A 14,131-nucleotide genomic window follows, 5' to 3' on the forward strand; every position below is an offset into this window, starting at 1 on the left:
TTGCATGATCAGTAGTTTATAATCTGTACCGTTCCAAAATTATCATCGCTACTAGGAATTTCATTCGTTTTAATGAAACTTTTTTTGTTCGGCAAAGTGATCCAAGTCACTTTGTAAAGCTTAGTTTTTTTAGGAATTTCTCTCGTTTTAATGAAACTTTTTTCTGCGGCAAAGGAATCCAAATCACTTCGTAAAGCTTAGTTGTTTTTCTCTTCGAGAAATTGTCAACTGAATTCCATTGATATTAAGTGACATCACTAAGTAACATCAATAGACCTTGTCACGGTTTTCGACGCCATCTTGACGAGTAGGCAAACGCGTGAAAAATTACAGTGATTGTATGAGAATCTAATGTCGAATAATTTCCGTAGAACGGCTGTTCTGAAAAAAATATGACTTGTAAACTAAAGCTTCACTCCTAAGGATTCACCGGGAAAAATTTGAGGGCGTTACATGCACTTGAAGACCTAAAACCACTTCTTTAAATTTTCTATACATTTGTCTGTACGAAAGTCCCGGGAAAATTACAGACAAATATATGGAAAATCTAAAGCAAGCCTCTGGAGAAATTTAAGTACAGGTACGCCCCCCAAATTTTTTAGGACAATCCTTTGCATCGTAGCTTTAGTTTACAGTTGATATTTTTTTCAGAACAGCCGTTTTACGGAAATTATCCGACGTTAGATTCTCATACAAACACTGTAATTTCTCACGCGTTTGCCTACTCGTCAAGATGGCGTCGAAAACCGTGACAAGGTCTATTCGTATTAGTGCCGCCCGAGCCATCAACAGCTAGATAGTTATTGGTCAACCAGAATGTTGGGGGGAAATCAGTACACCATTAAAATTTTCCTGTAATTAATAAGAACCTTTATAGACAAACATTGAAGGGATACTTCAGAGAAACCGGGAAACAGATGGGGCTTGTAAGTATTATCCAATTATTTCAAGCCGTTTGTCTTTGAGGCGCTGCTGAGCATGTGCCAAGTTATTTCTGCAACATCCAAACTTTAGTAGTGAAAAATTTAAAACCGAGAACGGATATCAGATTATGGATCATGTTGTTTTCTCTTTTGACGAAATCTACCGGATACCTTGCTGATTTCAGATTTGTTGTTTAAATAACGAGTCAAGATTTACCATATTTTTGCGTCAACGAGCTTTTTCTGAAAGCATCATGTTGATAACATGATATTTAAAACCCAGCTTAAAAATACCAAATAGACAAGTTTTACTTTCTCCCTTCCTGTTTATTTTCACAAGATCTTTTCTTATTATTGTGTTGATTGTGAATCTTAAATGGCGGTGAAATAACAATGGGGTAAATATTTTTCCTGACGTCTGTGTGTTCAAAAATTGGGTTTTGTTCAGTTCAGACGCGAGTTTTAATTACTATTTAGGTCAAAGCTTCCGACATGTTTGCTTTCCTCCAAAAATATAGTTTGAAGCTAAGGTAGAGCCGTTGGTAAATGCTTTTTGTGTCCAGAGAAAAGAGAGAAAATGATGATTTTTGTCAGCATCATGATAGTTCCTATTCAGTTTTCATTCAATTTCATGCGCCCAAAATACGGCAACTTATAAACTGTTGGTTATGTAGAAAACTGAACGATTGATTTATCAGTCATGCTACCCCTGTAAGTTCGAAAATTAAGATATACCAAACTAAACCATGCGACCAAGTTGTATTCGAATCCAGATCCGAGGTAACGAGCATAACTTAGGATCTATGTGAATATCAGTACAAATATACGATAAACGTTCCTTTTATTAAACTATAATAATAGAAAGCTGTTTAATATTCCTTTTTGGTTGCCCTTATGTGCTCAAAATGCGGATATTCGTTTGACAACCCCTTTTTTAAAAACTGACAGCTCCCGTAAACGCTTTTGTTGTATTGCCAACCTTTTTTCTTACAAACTTTCAGCTGGGCAAATAAACTGAGAATGCCATGAATTATTCTAATTACTTTTCCTTCAACGTGCGATAACTGTTTTAAAATCCCTATAAAAGGCTGTCAGATTCACAAGATTAGAAGCAGGCACTGAGGAAACATCGAACTGTATAACAGGAGCTCTATCCCACAGAATCTATTGAAGAACGGTACTCTCAACTTCTCTTTTTTAGTAAAGACATCATGGAATCGTATAGCCCTCAATGCAAAGTTGCTGCCAACAAATGCATCGAAAATGACCTGAAGTACAACATCACAGAGCCTGATTTCGAAACCCCTTGCTGGAAGAATTTCCTTGATCTTTGCTTGCCTACAACGAAACTTCCGCCATCTAGAACCTGCCCACAAGCAAGCTTAGCCTTAGTGATGCCGCTTATTGTGGTGGCAGTGCTGTCAATCGCAGCCAATTCTCTGGTCTGCGTCGTATTCTCTCTCTACAGACAGCTTAGACTTATAAGACATTACTTCGTTGTTAACCTCGCAGTAGCTGATATCCTCATTGCTGCCATACTGATACCGTTGTTTGCCGCAGCCCAGTTGACAACTAATAACGTTATTTTATACCGATGCCAGATTGTCCTGGACATCGCCTGTGGTACAGCGTCTATTCTATGCCTTGTCATGATCAGCCTGGAGCGGTATGTGGCAGTGAAGTACTCACTTTACTATCACTCCATAGTTACTCAAAGGAAAGCTGTTTTTTGTATGGTCTTTATTTGGGTGTATTCGTCCATTGTGTCCTGTGCAGCTTTTCTATCCCTCTTAAAGAAACCGGAAAACGAAGAAGATGAGCGGTGTATGTTTATTGGCCGAGAATACGTGACATTTATCACCTTGGCGAGTTTTGTGTTTCCAGCAGCTGTCATGTCTGTAGCTTACTGGAATATTTTTCTTGTGGCACGTATGCACGCACGAAGGATACAATCACAATCCTTGCCAAATGATTCAATGGGATCCAAACGTGGCATAAAGAGAGAGCTTAAAGGGGCAAAAACTTTGACCGTGATAATGGGTACTCACTTCTTCTGCTGGTGCCCTCTGTTTGTTTTCTTTCTTGTTTACACGTATTGCCCATCATGTCGCGGCAAATCTATGGACGCTATCAACTATGTCATATTGTTCCTTCGTTATTGTAATTCTCTGGCAAATCCTCTAATTTACAGTGGAATTAACAAACAATTTCGCGCTGGTATCAAGCGATGCTTGTTCCGACGAGATGAATATATTGAAGAAATGCAAACCACGGCTGCTACTCAGAGAATGTAAAAAAGAAATCAAAAGAACTAATTCTTTGACCGATAACGAATTATTGTTGTCTGGGAAACGGGGTAATACAAGAGTAATGCACATTAATGTTATTCAGTTTCTATTAAATCTTGGCAAAGTAAAAATAATAAGGGAGACTTAACATTATATGAACCTGGAAAACCAATATAAAAGTTAAAAGAGCTATGTTTTTTTGTTACTTTGTCATTTGTGGCTTTTTTTTTGGGGGGGGGGGGGGGTTAAAACAACTGCAAATTGATGCCACGTAGACTATCACGTTCACAGATCAGGAGTGTTCGAGGGTAGACCTTCATGTTACATTAAACCTGTAATGATCTCGGGTAGGTTTTTGAAAGTAATACAAAGTATCTTACGTGATTTGATGGCCTCATACTATTACTAGAACATGTAAAGTCGCTTAAACTGGTAACTATATTGGGTGATGAATAATATCTTTCATAGTATAGTTTGGCAAGTATTATTTATAGCCTTAGCTGGACAATGCATTTGACTCAGTGCATTACAAGGATTAACGTCAGAAAGTTTTTTCTAATATTTTACTTAATTTGCAAAGAGATTGCATTTTTCTGTCAGGTAGTTAAAATAAGGACACAAAAGGTGCGACTAAGCATCTGAAATTGTCAAATTATGATTGTCATGGAAACCGTAAGTTGCTTTTCAATATCCGCAGATGGCACTTCATATATTTACATTCGGCGGAACTAAATCGTGGGTGGCAGTGACAGAGAATGTAAATATTTTCCCACTGGAATGAACGCACGTGAGAAGCTAGTGCGCTAATTGACTCTAATGCTGCTGGTCATGACGCTTTTAAAATAGCAAGACCCAATATTATTGCTTTTATATGGGCGGAAATCCAAAATTTGTTCCATGTAAGGATGCAGGCATGTACACTTGGGAGTAAGAAATAGTGCCCGTCGCAGACTGCGATATTCTGTTGATGTTCCCGGGAAATAGAAGCTTGATTTAGAGTATCTCGGGTCAGATACTTATTCTTTTTATCGTCGATCGAAAATGGAAACTGGAATTAAGTGGTTTTTGCCCCAAATAAAGTGGGACTTGGGTCACTAGGACAAGGATTTGCTAAATGGAAAAAAATGTTTCATTTAACATTTCTATGGACGATATTTAGCGGGCACTCAGAAAAAAAAAACGTCACGGACGTATATTTTATAGCCAGCAAAGACTAAAGCAGACATTTTAAGGAGAAGCGTTGTTTAATTTCTTAACTGCATCAAGTTAATCCTATAGAAATCTCACAATTAACGTTATAGTGTTGTTCCTAAAACAAGAAAATGGAATCCAACACTTTACTTTGCATCGATTCATATTGACCGTCTTACTTTACGACTCAATCAGGTGCACTGAAAATTAGACAAAACGTTTGAAAGGTCACTTGCCATTTGTCTCAGATTTTTTTTTTTTTTTTTTTTTTTTGGGGGGGGGGGGGTAATATATTCAGTAATAGACAATACACAGAAAAAAGAAAATATATGAGCCTTTTATGGGGACAAACGAAACTGTCTCTTATACATTTATACGGGTGTCTGTATTAACCGGGTGTCCTTAGAGCGGGGTTCCACTGGTCTATCAACTGATAAAGCGCAGAATAAGAAGACCTGCCACCAAACTAAGTGAAATGTAAAAATAATCGCTCAAAGCATTAAAAGAAGGTACAAATAACACAGCAAATACAAATGGGGGCACGGATGGACAAACTTGAAGAAGATTAAAGCCGGATTAAAATTGTGTTTTTTTGAAGACTTGTTAGTCTAACAATTTTTTAAGTTCATTTCTGTTGAACGAGAAACACTTACTTCGTCGTTTATAACTGTAATCAAGAGCCATGACAGTCCTATTATGGCTCTTGCTGTAATTTATTCCTTAACGTTAATTTCTATAGCGCTAAAGGGAGCATAATTGGAAATATTAACAGAATCAACTAGCTGTGACAGACTGAGACCCTTTAACTTCGATGCAATCAGTTGGTATTAACTCTTTGTTACTTACTAGTACCAGCCTTGTTATCATTCCACCATTTATTATTCTTGCTTGACGACTTAAATGCGGCATATAAAAAGGATTCCCTAGCATTTGGCGTACCTCCATACCAGAGCCTTCCTGTCCTTTTCTGGAAAATTTCCTCTTAATTTCATTTCTGGGACCGCAAGATTCTTCGTTACCTGACGGCCGCAAAAACAGCAGTCGTAATTTATCTTGCAGTCGGTAATAGATTAAGAAAGTAATAAGCTTATCAGTCACGGTTTAGTGTTTCTTGGGAGCTTGGCAGGATCTAGCCTGAATTTCAGCCGTATGCAACACGAGGGGACGGCTGAAATTCACACTAGACAAGATCTAAATTTCGCACAATAAAAAAACAGATAAATATAGATAAGTACAACATTTTATTGTCATCAAACATGCAACATGGCTCGTACAATCTTGAAAAGGTCCTGAATTGTACTAGTCATCTTGAAAAGTCCTTGGATTCAGTTTAGGTCCTTGAATGGTACTTTTCTTTATTAGGTCTTAAAAAGTCCTTCAAATTCACAACCTTGTCCACGCTAGATACCTTTTTCCGTGTAAAATAAAATTATTTTGCCAAGGAAAATTTGGCTCATCCTCTGTGTGAGATATTTTATTTCTGTTTCTTTATTTCAAATGCTATTTCTGTCCCTCAGATGCAATTGCAAGTCATACCCAGTCATTTTGCAATGGCTTGTTGCGGAAAGTTGTGTAAAATAATGCGATGAACGATGGCCGAATAAGTGAAAATCGTAAATGACTCCATGATGTTTTTAGCCAATAGGGTGATCAAAGGGGCCTAAATAATACGGATTTATTAATTAAATCTCAGTCCTTGAAAACTGAATTTTTTCCTTGAATACGTGACATTTATCACCTTGACGAGTTTTGTGTTTTCAGCTGCTGTCATGTCTTTGACTGGAAATTTTTCTTGTGGCACGTCTGGGCGCGCGAAGGATACGATCACAGGCCTTGCCTAATGCATGATCCTGTGGGATCTAAACGTGGTATAAACATACAGCTTAAAGGGGCAAAAAACTTTGACTGTGATAATGGGACTGACTTCTTCTGCTGGTGCCCTCTATTTGTTTTCTTTCTTGTTTACACGTACTGCCCATCATGTCGCGGCAAATCTATGGACGCTATCAACTATGTCATATTGTTCCTTCGTTATTGTAATTCCCTGGCAAATCCTCTAATTAACAGTGGAATTAACAGGCAGTTTCGCGCTGGTATTAAGCGATGCTTGTTCCGACGAGATGAATATATTGAAGAAATGCAAACCACGGCTGCTACTAAAAGAACGTAAAAAAGAAATCAAAAGAACTAATTCTTTGACCAATAACGAATTATTGTTGTCTGGGAAACGGGGTAATACAAGAGTAATGCACATTAATGATATTCAGTTTCTATTAAATCTTGGCAAAGTAAAAAAAATAAGAGAACCTTTAACAGTATATTGAACTGAAAAACCATTGCAAAAGTTAAAAGAGCTATGTTCTTAGTTTTTCATTTTTGTTACTTTGTCATTTCCGGCTTTTTTTTGGGGGGGGGGGGGGGGGGGGTAAAACAACCTGCAAATTGATGCCACGTAGACTATCATGTTTTTAGATCAGGAGTGTTCGAGGGTAGACCTTCATGTTACATTAAACCTGTAATGATCTCGGGTAGGTTTTTGAAAGTGATACAAAGTATCTTACGTGATTCGATGGCTTCATACTATTACTAGGACATGGAAAGTCGCTTAAACTGGTAACCATATTGGGTGATGAATAATATCTTTCATAGTATAGTTTGGCAAGTATTATTTATAGCCTTGGCTGGACATTGCATTTGACTCAGTGCATTACAAGAATTAACGTTAGAAAGTTTATTTTTATTATTTTACTTAATCTGCAAAGAGATTGCATTTTTTTGTCAGTCAGTTAAAATAAGGACACAAAAGGTGCGACTAAGCATCTGAAATTGTCAAATTATGATTGTCATGGAAACCGTAAGTTGCTTTTCAATATCCGCAGATGGTACTTCATGTATTTAGGTTCGGCGGACTAAATCGTAGGTCATTGTAGGAAGCAGTGACAGAGAATGTAAATATTTTCCCACTGGAATGAACGCACGTGAGAAGCAAGTGCGCTATTGACTCTAATGCTGCTGGTTATGACGCTTTTAAATTATATTTGACATTTCTATGGACGGGTGTCGATATTAAGCGGGCACTCAGAAAAAAGAAAAACGTCACGGACATATATTTTATAGACAGCGAAGACTAAAGCAGACATTTTAAGGAGAAGCGTTGTTTAATTTCTTAACTGCATCAAGTTAATCCTAAATAAATCTCACAATTACCATCATAGTGTTGTTCCTAAAACACGAGAATGGAATCCAAGACTTTACTTTGCATCGATTCGTATTAACGCTCTTAGTTTGCGACTCAGCCAGGTGCATTGAATATTAGACAAAACGTTTGAAAGGTCGCTTGCCGTTTCTGTCAGATTTTTTTTCGGTAAGATATTCAGTTATCGACAGTACACGGAAAAAAGAAAATATATGAGCTTTTCATGGGGACAAACGAAACTGTCTCTTATACATGTATACGGGTGTCTGTATTAACCGGGTGTCCTTAGAGCGGGGTTCCACTGGGCTCTCAACTGATAAAGCGCAGAATAAGAAGACCTGCCACCAAACTAAGTAAAATGTAAAAATAATCGCTCAAAGCATTAAAAGAAGGTACAAATAACACAGCAAATACAAATGGGGGCACGGATGGACAAACTTGAAGAAGATTAAAGCCGGATTAAAATTGTGGTTTTTGAAGACTTGTTAGCCTAACAATTTTTCAAAGTTCATTTTTGTTGTTGTATTGTTTTAAATTATGCTGGGAAAGTACATTTTTCTCGTTTACAACTGAAATTTATTCCTTAACGTTAATTTTTATAGCGATAAAGGGAGCATAATTGGAAATATTAACAAAATCAACTAGCTGTGACAGACTGAGACCCTTTAACTTCGATGCAATCAGTTGGTATTAACTCTTTGTTACTTACTAGTACCAGCCTTGTTATCATTCCACCATTTATTATTCTTGCTTGACGACTTAAATACGGCATATAAAAAGGATTCCCTAGCAGTTGGCGTACCTCCATACCAGAGCCTTCCTCTCCTTTTCAAGAAAATTTCCTCTTAATTTCATTTCTGGGGCCGCAAGATTCTTCGTTACCTGACGGCCGCAAAAACAGCGGTCGTAATTTATCTTGCAGTCGGTAATGGATTAAGGAAGTAATAAATTTATCAGTTTTAGTATTTCTTGGGAGCTTGGCAGGATCTAGCCTGAATTTCGGCCGTATGCAACGCGAGGGGACGACTGAAATTCAGGCTAGGTAAGATCTAAATTTCGCAAAATAAAAAAAACAGATAAATCTAGATAAGTACAGCATTTTATTGTCTTTAAACATGCAACATGGCTCGCACAATCTTGAGAAGTCGTTGGATTCAGTTTAGGTCCTTAAAAAGTACTTTTCTTTATTAGGTCTTAAAAAGTCCTTCAAATTCATAACCTTGTCCACGCCAGATACCTTTTTCCGTGTAAAATAAAATTATTTTGCCAAGGAAAATTTGGCTCATCCTCTGTGTGAGATATTTTATTTCTGTTTCTTTATTTCAAATGCTATTTCTGTCCCTCAGATGCAGTTGCAAGTCATACCCAGTCATTTTGCAATGGCTTGTTGCGGAAAGTTGTGTAAAATAATGTGATGAACGATGGCCGAATAAGTGAAAATCGTAAATGACTCCATGACGTTTTTTAGCTAATAGGGTGATCAAAGGGGGTAAAGAATACGGATTTATTAATTAAATCTCAGTTCTTGAAAACTGAAATTTTTCCTTGAATACGTGACATTTATCGCCTTGACGAGTTTTGTGTTTCCAGCTGCTGTCATGTCTTTGACTGGAATATTTTTCTTGTGGCACGTATGCACGCGGGAAGGATACAATCACAGGCCTTGCCAAATGATTCTGTGGGATCTAAACGTGATATAAACATAGTCGCTTTTAAGGGGCAAAAAACTTTGACTGTGATAATGGGTACTCACTTCTTCTGCTTGTGCCCCCTATTTGTTTTCTTTCTTGTTTACACGTACTGCCCATCATGTCAAGGCAAATCTATGGACGCCATCAACTATGTCATATTGTTCCTTCGTTATTGTAATTCTCTGGCAAATCCTCTAATTTACAGTGGATATACAGGCAATTTCGCGCTGATATCAAGCGATGCTTGTTCCGACGAGATGAAAATATTGAAGAAATGCAAACCACGGCTGCTACTAAAAGAACGTAAAAAAGAAATCAAAAGAACTAATTCTTTGACCAATAACGAATTATTGTTGTCTGGGAAACGGGGTAATACAAGAGTAATGCACATTAATGATATTCAGTTTCTATTAAATCTTGGCAAAGTAAAAAAAATAAGAGAACCTTTCACAGTATATTGAACTGAAAAACCAATATAAAAGTTAAAAGAACTGTGCTATTAGTTTTTTTTAGTTGCTTTGTCGTTTGCGGCTTTTTTTGAGGGGGGGGGGGGACATTTAAAACAACCTACAAATTGATACCACGTACACTATCACGTTCTCAGATCAGGAGTGATCGAGGGTAGACCCTTATGTTACATTAAACCTGTCATAATTTCGACAAGCAGGTTTTTGACAGTAACACAAAGTAGCTTAAGTGATTTGATGGCGTCACACTATTACAAGAACATGGAATAAAGTAGCTCAAACTAATAACCATATTGGGTGATGAACGATATCTTTCATAGTATAGTTTGACAAGTATTATTTATAGCCTTAGCTGGACATTGCATGGGACTCAGTGCATTACAAGGATTAAAGTTAGAAAGTTTTTTTTATTATTTTACTTAATCTGCAAAGAGATTGCATTTTTTTGTCAGTCAGTTAAAATAAGGACACAAAAGGTGCGACTAAGCATCTGAAATTGTCAAATTATGATTGTCATGGAAACCGTAAGTTGCTTTTCAATATCCGCAGATGGCACTTCATGTATTTACATTCGGCGGAACTAAATCGTAGGTGGCAGTGACAGAGAATGTAAATATTTTCCTATTGGAATAAGCGCACGTGAGAAGCTACGGCGCTAATTGACTCTAATGCTGCTGGTTATGACGCTTTTAAAATAGCAAGACCCAATATTATTGCTCTTATATGGGCGGAAATCTAAAATTTGTTCCATGTAAGGATGCAGGCATGTACACTTGAAAATAATTTAACAATTTAATGAAAGTTCATTTGTTCTGTTGTAAAAATTAAAATTATTAATTATTAATTTAATTATTTTTGTGATGTTGTATTGTTTGATATTATGCTCGGAAAGTACTTTTTTGTTGGACCAGAAACAGTTACTTTGTCGTTTACAACTGAAATTTTATTCCTTAACGTTAAAATGCGGACAGTGTTGCTACATTTAAAACAAAACTTAAAACTTTTCTATTCAGGAAATGTTTCAATTGATTCTCATGCTTAACATTTTAGGATTTTTTAAAGTTTTACAATACTTGATAATTGATTTTCATGCCTAACATTTTAGGATTTTTAAAGTTTTACAATCAGGATTTTAAAAGTTTTAAAATTAGGATTTTTAAAGTTTTACAAACATAACATTTTAGGATTTTTTAAAGTTTTACTATACTTGATGTATAATGTCACAATACAGTCAACTCTCTCCAAGACGGACACCTTTGGGTCCGGCACTAAGTGTCCGTCTTAGAGAGATGTCCGTCTTATAGAGAGTCAAATAAAGGAAAAAAGCAAAGGCAGGGACCAACTCTAGGTGTCCGTTTTACAGAGGTGTCCGTTAAGAGAGAGTCGACTGTAGACCTCTTTGCTGATACGGCGGCCAAATTGAATTAATTCGATTTAAAGAGTATTATAGGATGCCCAGGGGGCATGAGCACATTTCGTATGTATTTTGGAGCGCTTTTCGGGACATTTTTTCTAAACGTTTTCTTATAATAAGATTGTAATGGGAAAAAAGATCCTTGTGCCGTGTTTGGATGTAATAATGATCGCCTTTTTCCCGACAAATATAGAGTGAAAGACCATATTTCTAATACTAAACTAGAAAAAGGCGATCATTATTTTAATTAAAATTAATTAATTATTATGTCAAGGAAAATTTGGCTCATCCTCGGTGTGAGAATTTTATTTTGCTATTTCTGTACCTCAGATACAATTGCAAGTCATACCCAGTCATTTTGCAAAGTCTTAATGCGGAAAGTTGAGTAAAATAATGTGATGAACGATGGCCCAATAAGTAAAAATCTTAAATGACTCCATGACGTGTTTTAGCCAATTGGATGATCAAAGGGGGCTAAAGAATGCGGATTTATTAAGTAAAATCGCCATTTTCGCCAAAATCGCCACTCTGCAAAGGATCAAGTTTGGCATCCAATTTGAATCGCAAGCCCTCTGGCGATTTTCGCCATTTTCGCCATTGGGTGTATTTCTGGACATACGTGGTGGATATATAAAATTATACAAAGTCAATAAAGTCAATAAGTTTTATTAGTATATCGAAACAGAAATAGTCCAAGAGCCCTCTTATAGCCTTCGTTTTCTTACAAAGGGTGGTAAATTAATACAGCCTGGTAAGCTTCCGCGTAAGTTTCCTGTGTGTTCATCGCGGTAAAAAGAGAGAAATTCGTTTAAGCTAAGCAGTCAGAAGACAAAAGTTCTTGCAAGGTAAGGTTGTTACTTTTACTTTCAAAGTTTACCATATTTATTACAAATACAAAGCTAATTTAGCAAACCTTTTGAAAGGTAGTACTACGAAAGCTTGAAAACTGATCGGCACACTTGAAGTTTGAGCTTGCAATTGGTCTTACTGCGCCATGTGTCAACCTGGTTTCACTGAGGACGCAAAACTCTTTCGGCAAAAAGAGGCCTAGGCTTATTGTTTTGAGAAAACTGCAAAGATAATTGCATTGTTTTATAGACCATTTCACAGCTTTGGGCTTAGTATCCTAGCCTTTTACTGAACGTGAGGCTGTGGTTGACCTTGCTTCAAACCTCTTTCGCTTTCTTATGTAAACTATCCGTAAAAAATACTAGTTAGCATACGAACAACATGATTTAAATAAACAAGGTCAACTACAACCACATTTTTACCTGTAATTGTAAAATGAACTACCTTATTACATGAAATTTTGGCCACGCTTTAATTTTGCGAATTTAGCGATTTTTCTTAAAATCGCGAAATTAAAATGCACCAAAATTAAGTGTCGCTAAATTTAAATCGTCTCTAAATTAAAGTGAGTACAATATAAAAAATTTTGCCATCTGATCAGTATCAAACATATATTCTATTAGACGGTCGATTATGACGTAGTACTTGTAAAGGGAGCATTGACTGTGGACACTTGTACCTTAAATATGAGTGAGGACAGCATTAAGATATGACATTACCGTTGCAGTTTCGTTTGTTTCTTTCAAAATTAAGTTATAGAACGTTGTATGATTTTGATTTAAATGAAGTTGTTGACATTTATGATTTCATCCATAACTTTTCTATTGTCGTCGAAAAAGTTTGAAATGCCTTAATTCCCCAAAGTTTCAAATCGTGAAATCGCGAAAATTAGTATAGGTAATAGCATGATTTTTAGTGATATTTGGCATAAATACCACGAGTGATATTTCAAAATTGTTATACGTAATTTCACGAGCCGGTAGGCGAGTGAAATTTGGGACAATTTTGAAATATCTCTCGTGGTTTTTATGCCAAATATCTCGTACAAATCATGTTATTATTTGTTTATACTACTACCCACAAAAGGTTTGTAATTTTCACGTGTAGGTATTTCAAATTAAGCTGAAATACCACTGCTCTAAGCCAATCAAATTGCAGAAATTACTCATGTAGTAGTATAAAATGACTTATGTTCCAAAATTTACGAAAAATCGCAAAATTAAAACGCCACTATAAAAGGAATTTTCAAAATCGCTAAATTTAACTGTCGCCAGATTTTCATGTAATAAGGAATTACTTTAAACATAACCTATTGGTAGCAGGTGAAATTCAACTAAACAAGCCTTAGACTGAGGTTTGACGGCGGTTGAATCATGTATGCGTTTTTTACGGATACTTATGTATAAAAAAAAATGGCTTCTTGTATAGTGGTCTACAAGATAACGAGAATTCGATTGTATGAAAATTTTATGCCCTTAAGAACTTTATGTGTGAGATATCCTACCAAACAATGAAAGTGAAGGTACAACTTGTATAATTAAAGTCGGTAAAATATATGTCCCCATACATCATTGTACATGATGTGACTAATCATGTAACTGATGTGCACGATTTGTAATTTTATGTTGCGAGGGGTACTACTATTTTGGGGCTGTGTAGGTATGTGCCTCTGCGAAGCATTTTAGTCTGGGATAGATTATAGAAATCAGAGAGTCTGGGTCATTTTCTAAGAAACTAATCAATTGGTTGAAGATTTTAATCTAGTCTACGGAAATCGGGGATAGACACTCAATAAATGAATGAATTTACCCGTAGATTAGTAAGCTTTTGTTTTAGCTGAGCTGTGATGGTGAAATCAATCGTTTCTGGAAAATAGCTTCTCTAGGGATACTAGGATAGAAAGGGATTTTGGGAGTAAAGTCTAGTATACGATAGAAAAGTGCAAACGATTGTGCACTTCCCCATAAAGAACCACCCCCCTATGGTTGTGGGACAAGGTAACCTTGCCTGATACTGTGTTGAATTCACGGTAGAGCCACGTTCCATGACGTATTCTGCTTTACAAGCCTTTTGTTGACTATGCACTATTAGGGACCTTCCGATGCGCTAACG

General features: G+C 36.5%; 1 protein-coding gene across 1 annotated transcript; it reads left to right on the top strand.

Moving 5' to 3' along the window:
* The first annotated feature begins 2,020 nt into the window (after positions 1–2,020).
* Positions 2,021–3,437, top strand: LOC140935149 (alpha-1B adrenergic receptor-like). Its single transcript, XM_073384681.1, has one exon. It carries the CDS (start codon positions 2,135–2,137, stop codon positions 3,215–3,217), a length of 1,083 nt encoding a protein of 360 aa, XP_073240782.1. The 5' UTR covers positions 2,021–2,134; the 3' UTR covers positions 3,218–3,437.
* Positions 3,438–14,131: the final 10,694 nt, after the last annotated feature.

This window comes from Porites lutea, chromosome 4 (genome assembly GCF_958299795.1).
Source record: "Porites lutea chromosome 4, jaPorLute2.1, whole genome shotgun sequence".
In the NCBI taxonomy this organism is placed as follows: domain Eukaryota; kingdom Metazoa; phylum Cnidaria; class Anthozoa; order Scleractinia; family Poritidae; genus Porites; species Porites lutea.

Coding starts and splice junctions, on each gene's coding strand:
- LOC140935149 (XM_073384681.1), top strand. CDS start 2,135: ATGGAATCGTATAGCCCTCAATGCAAAGTTGCTGCCAACAAATGCATC.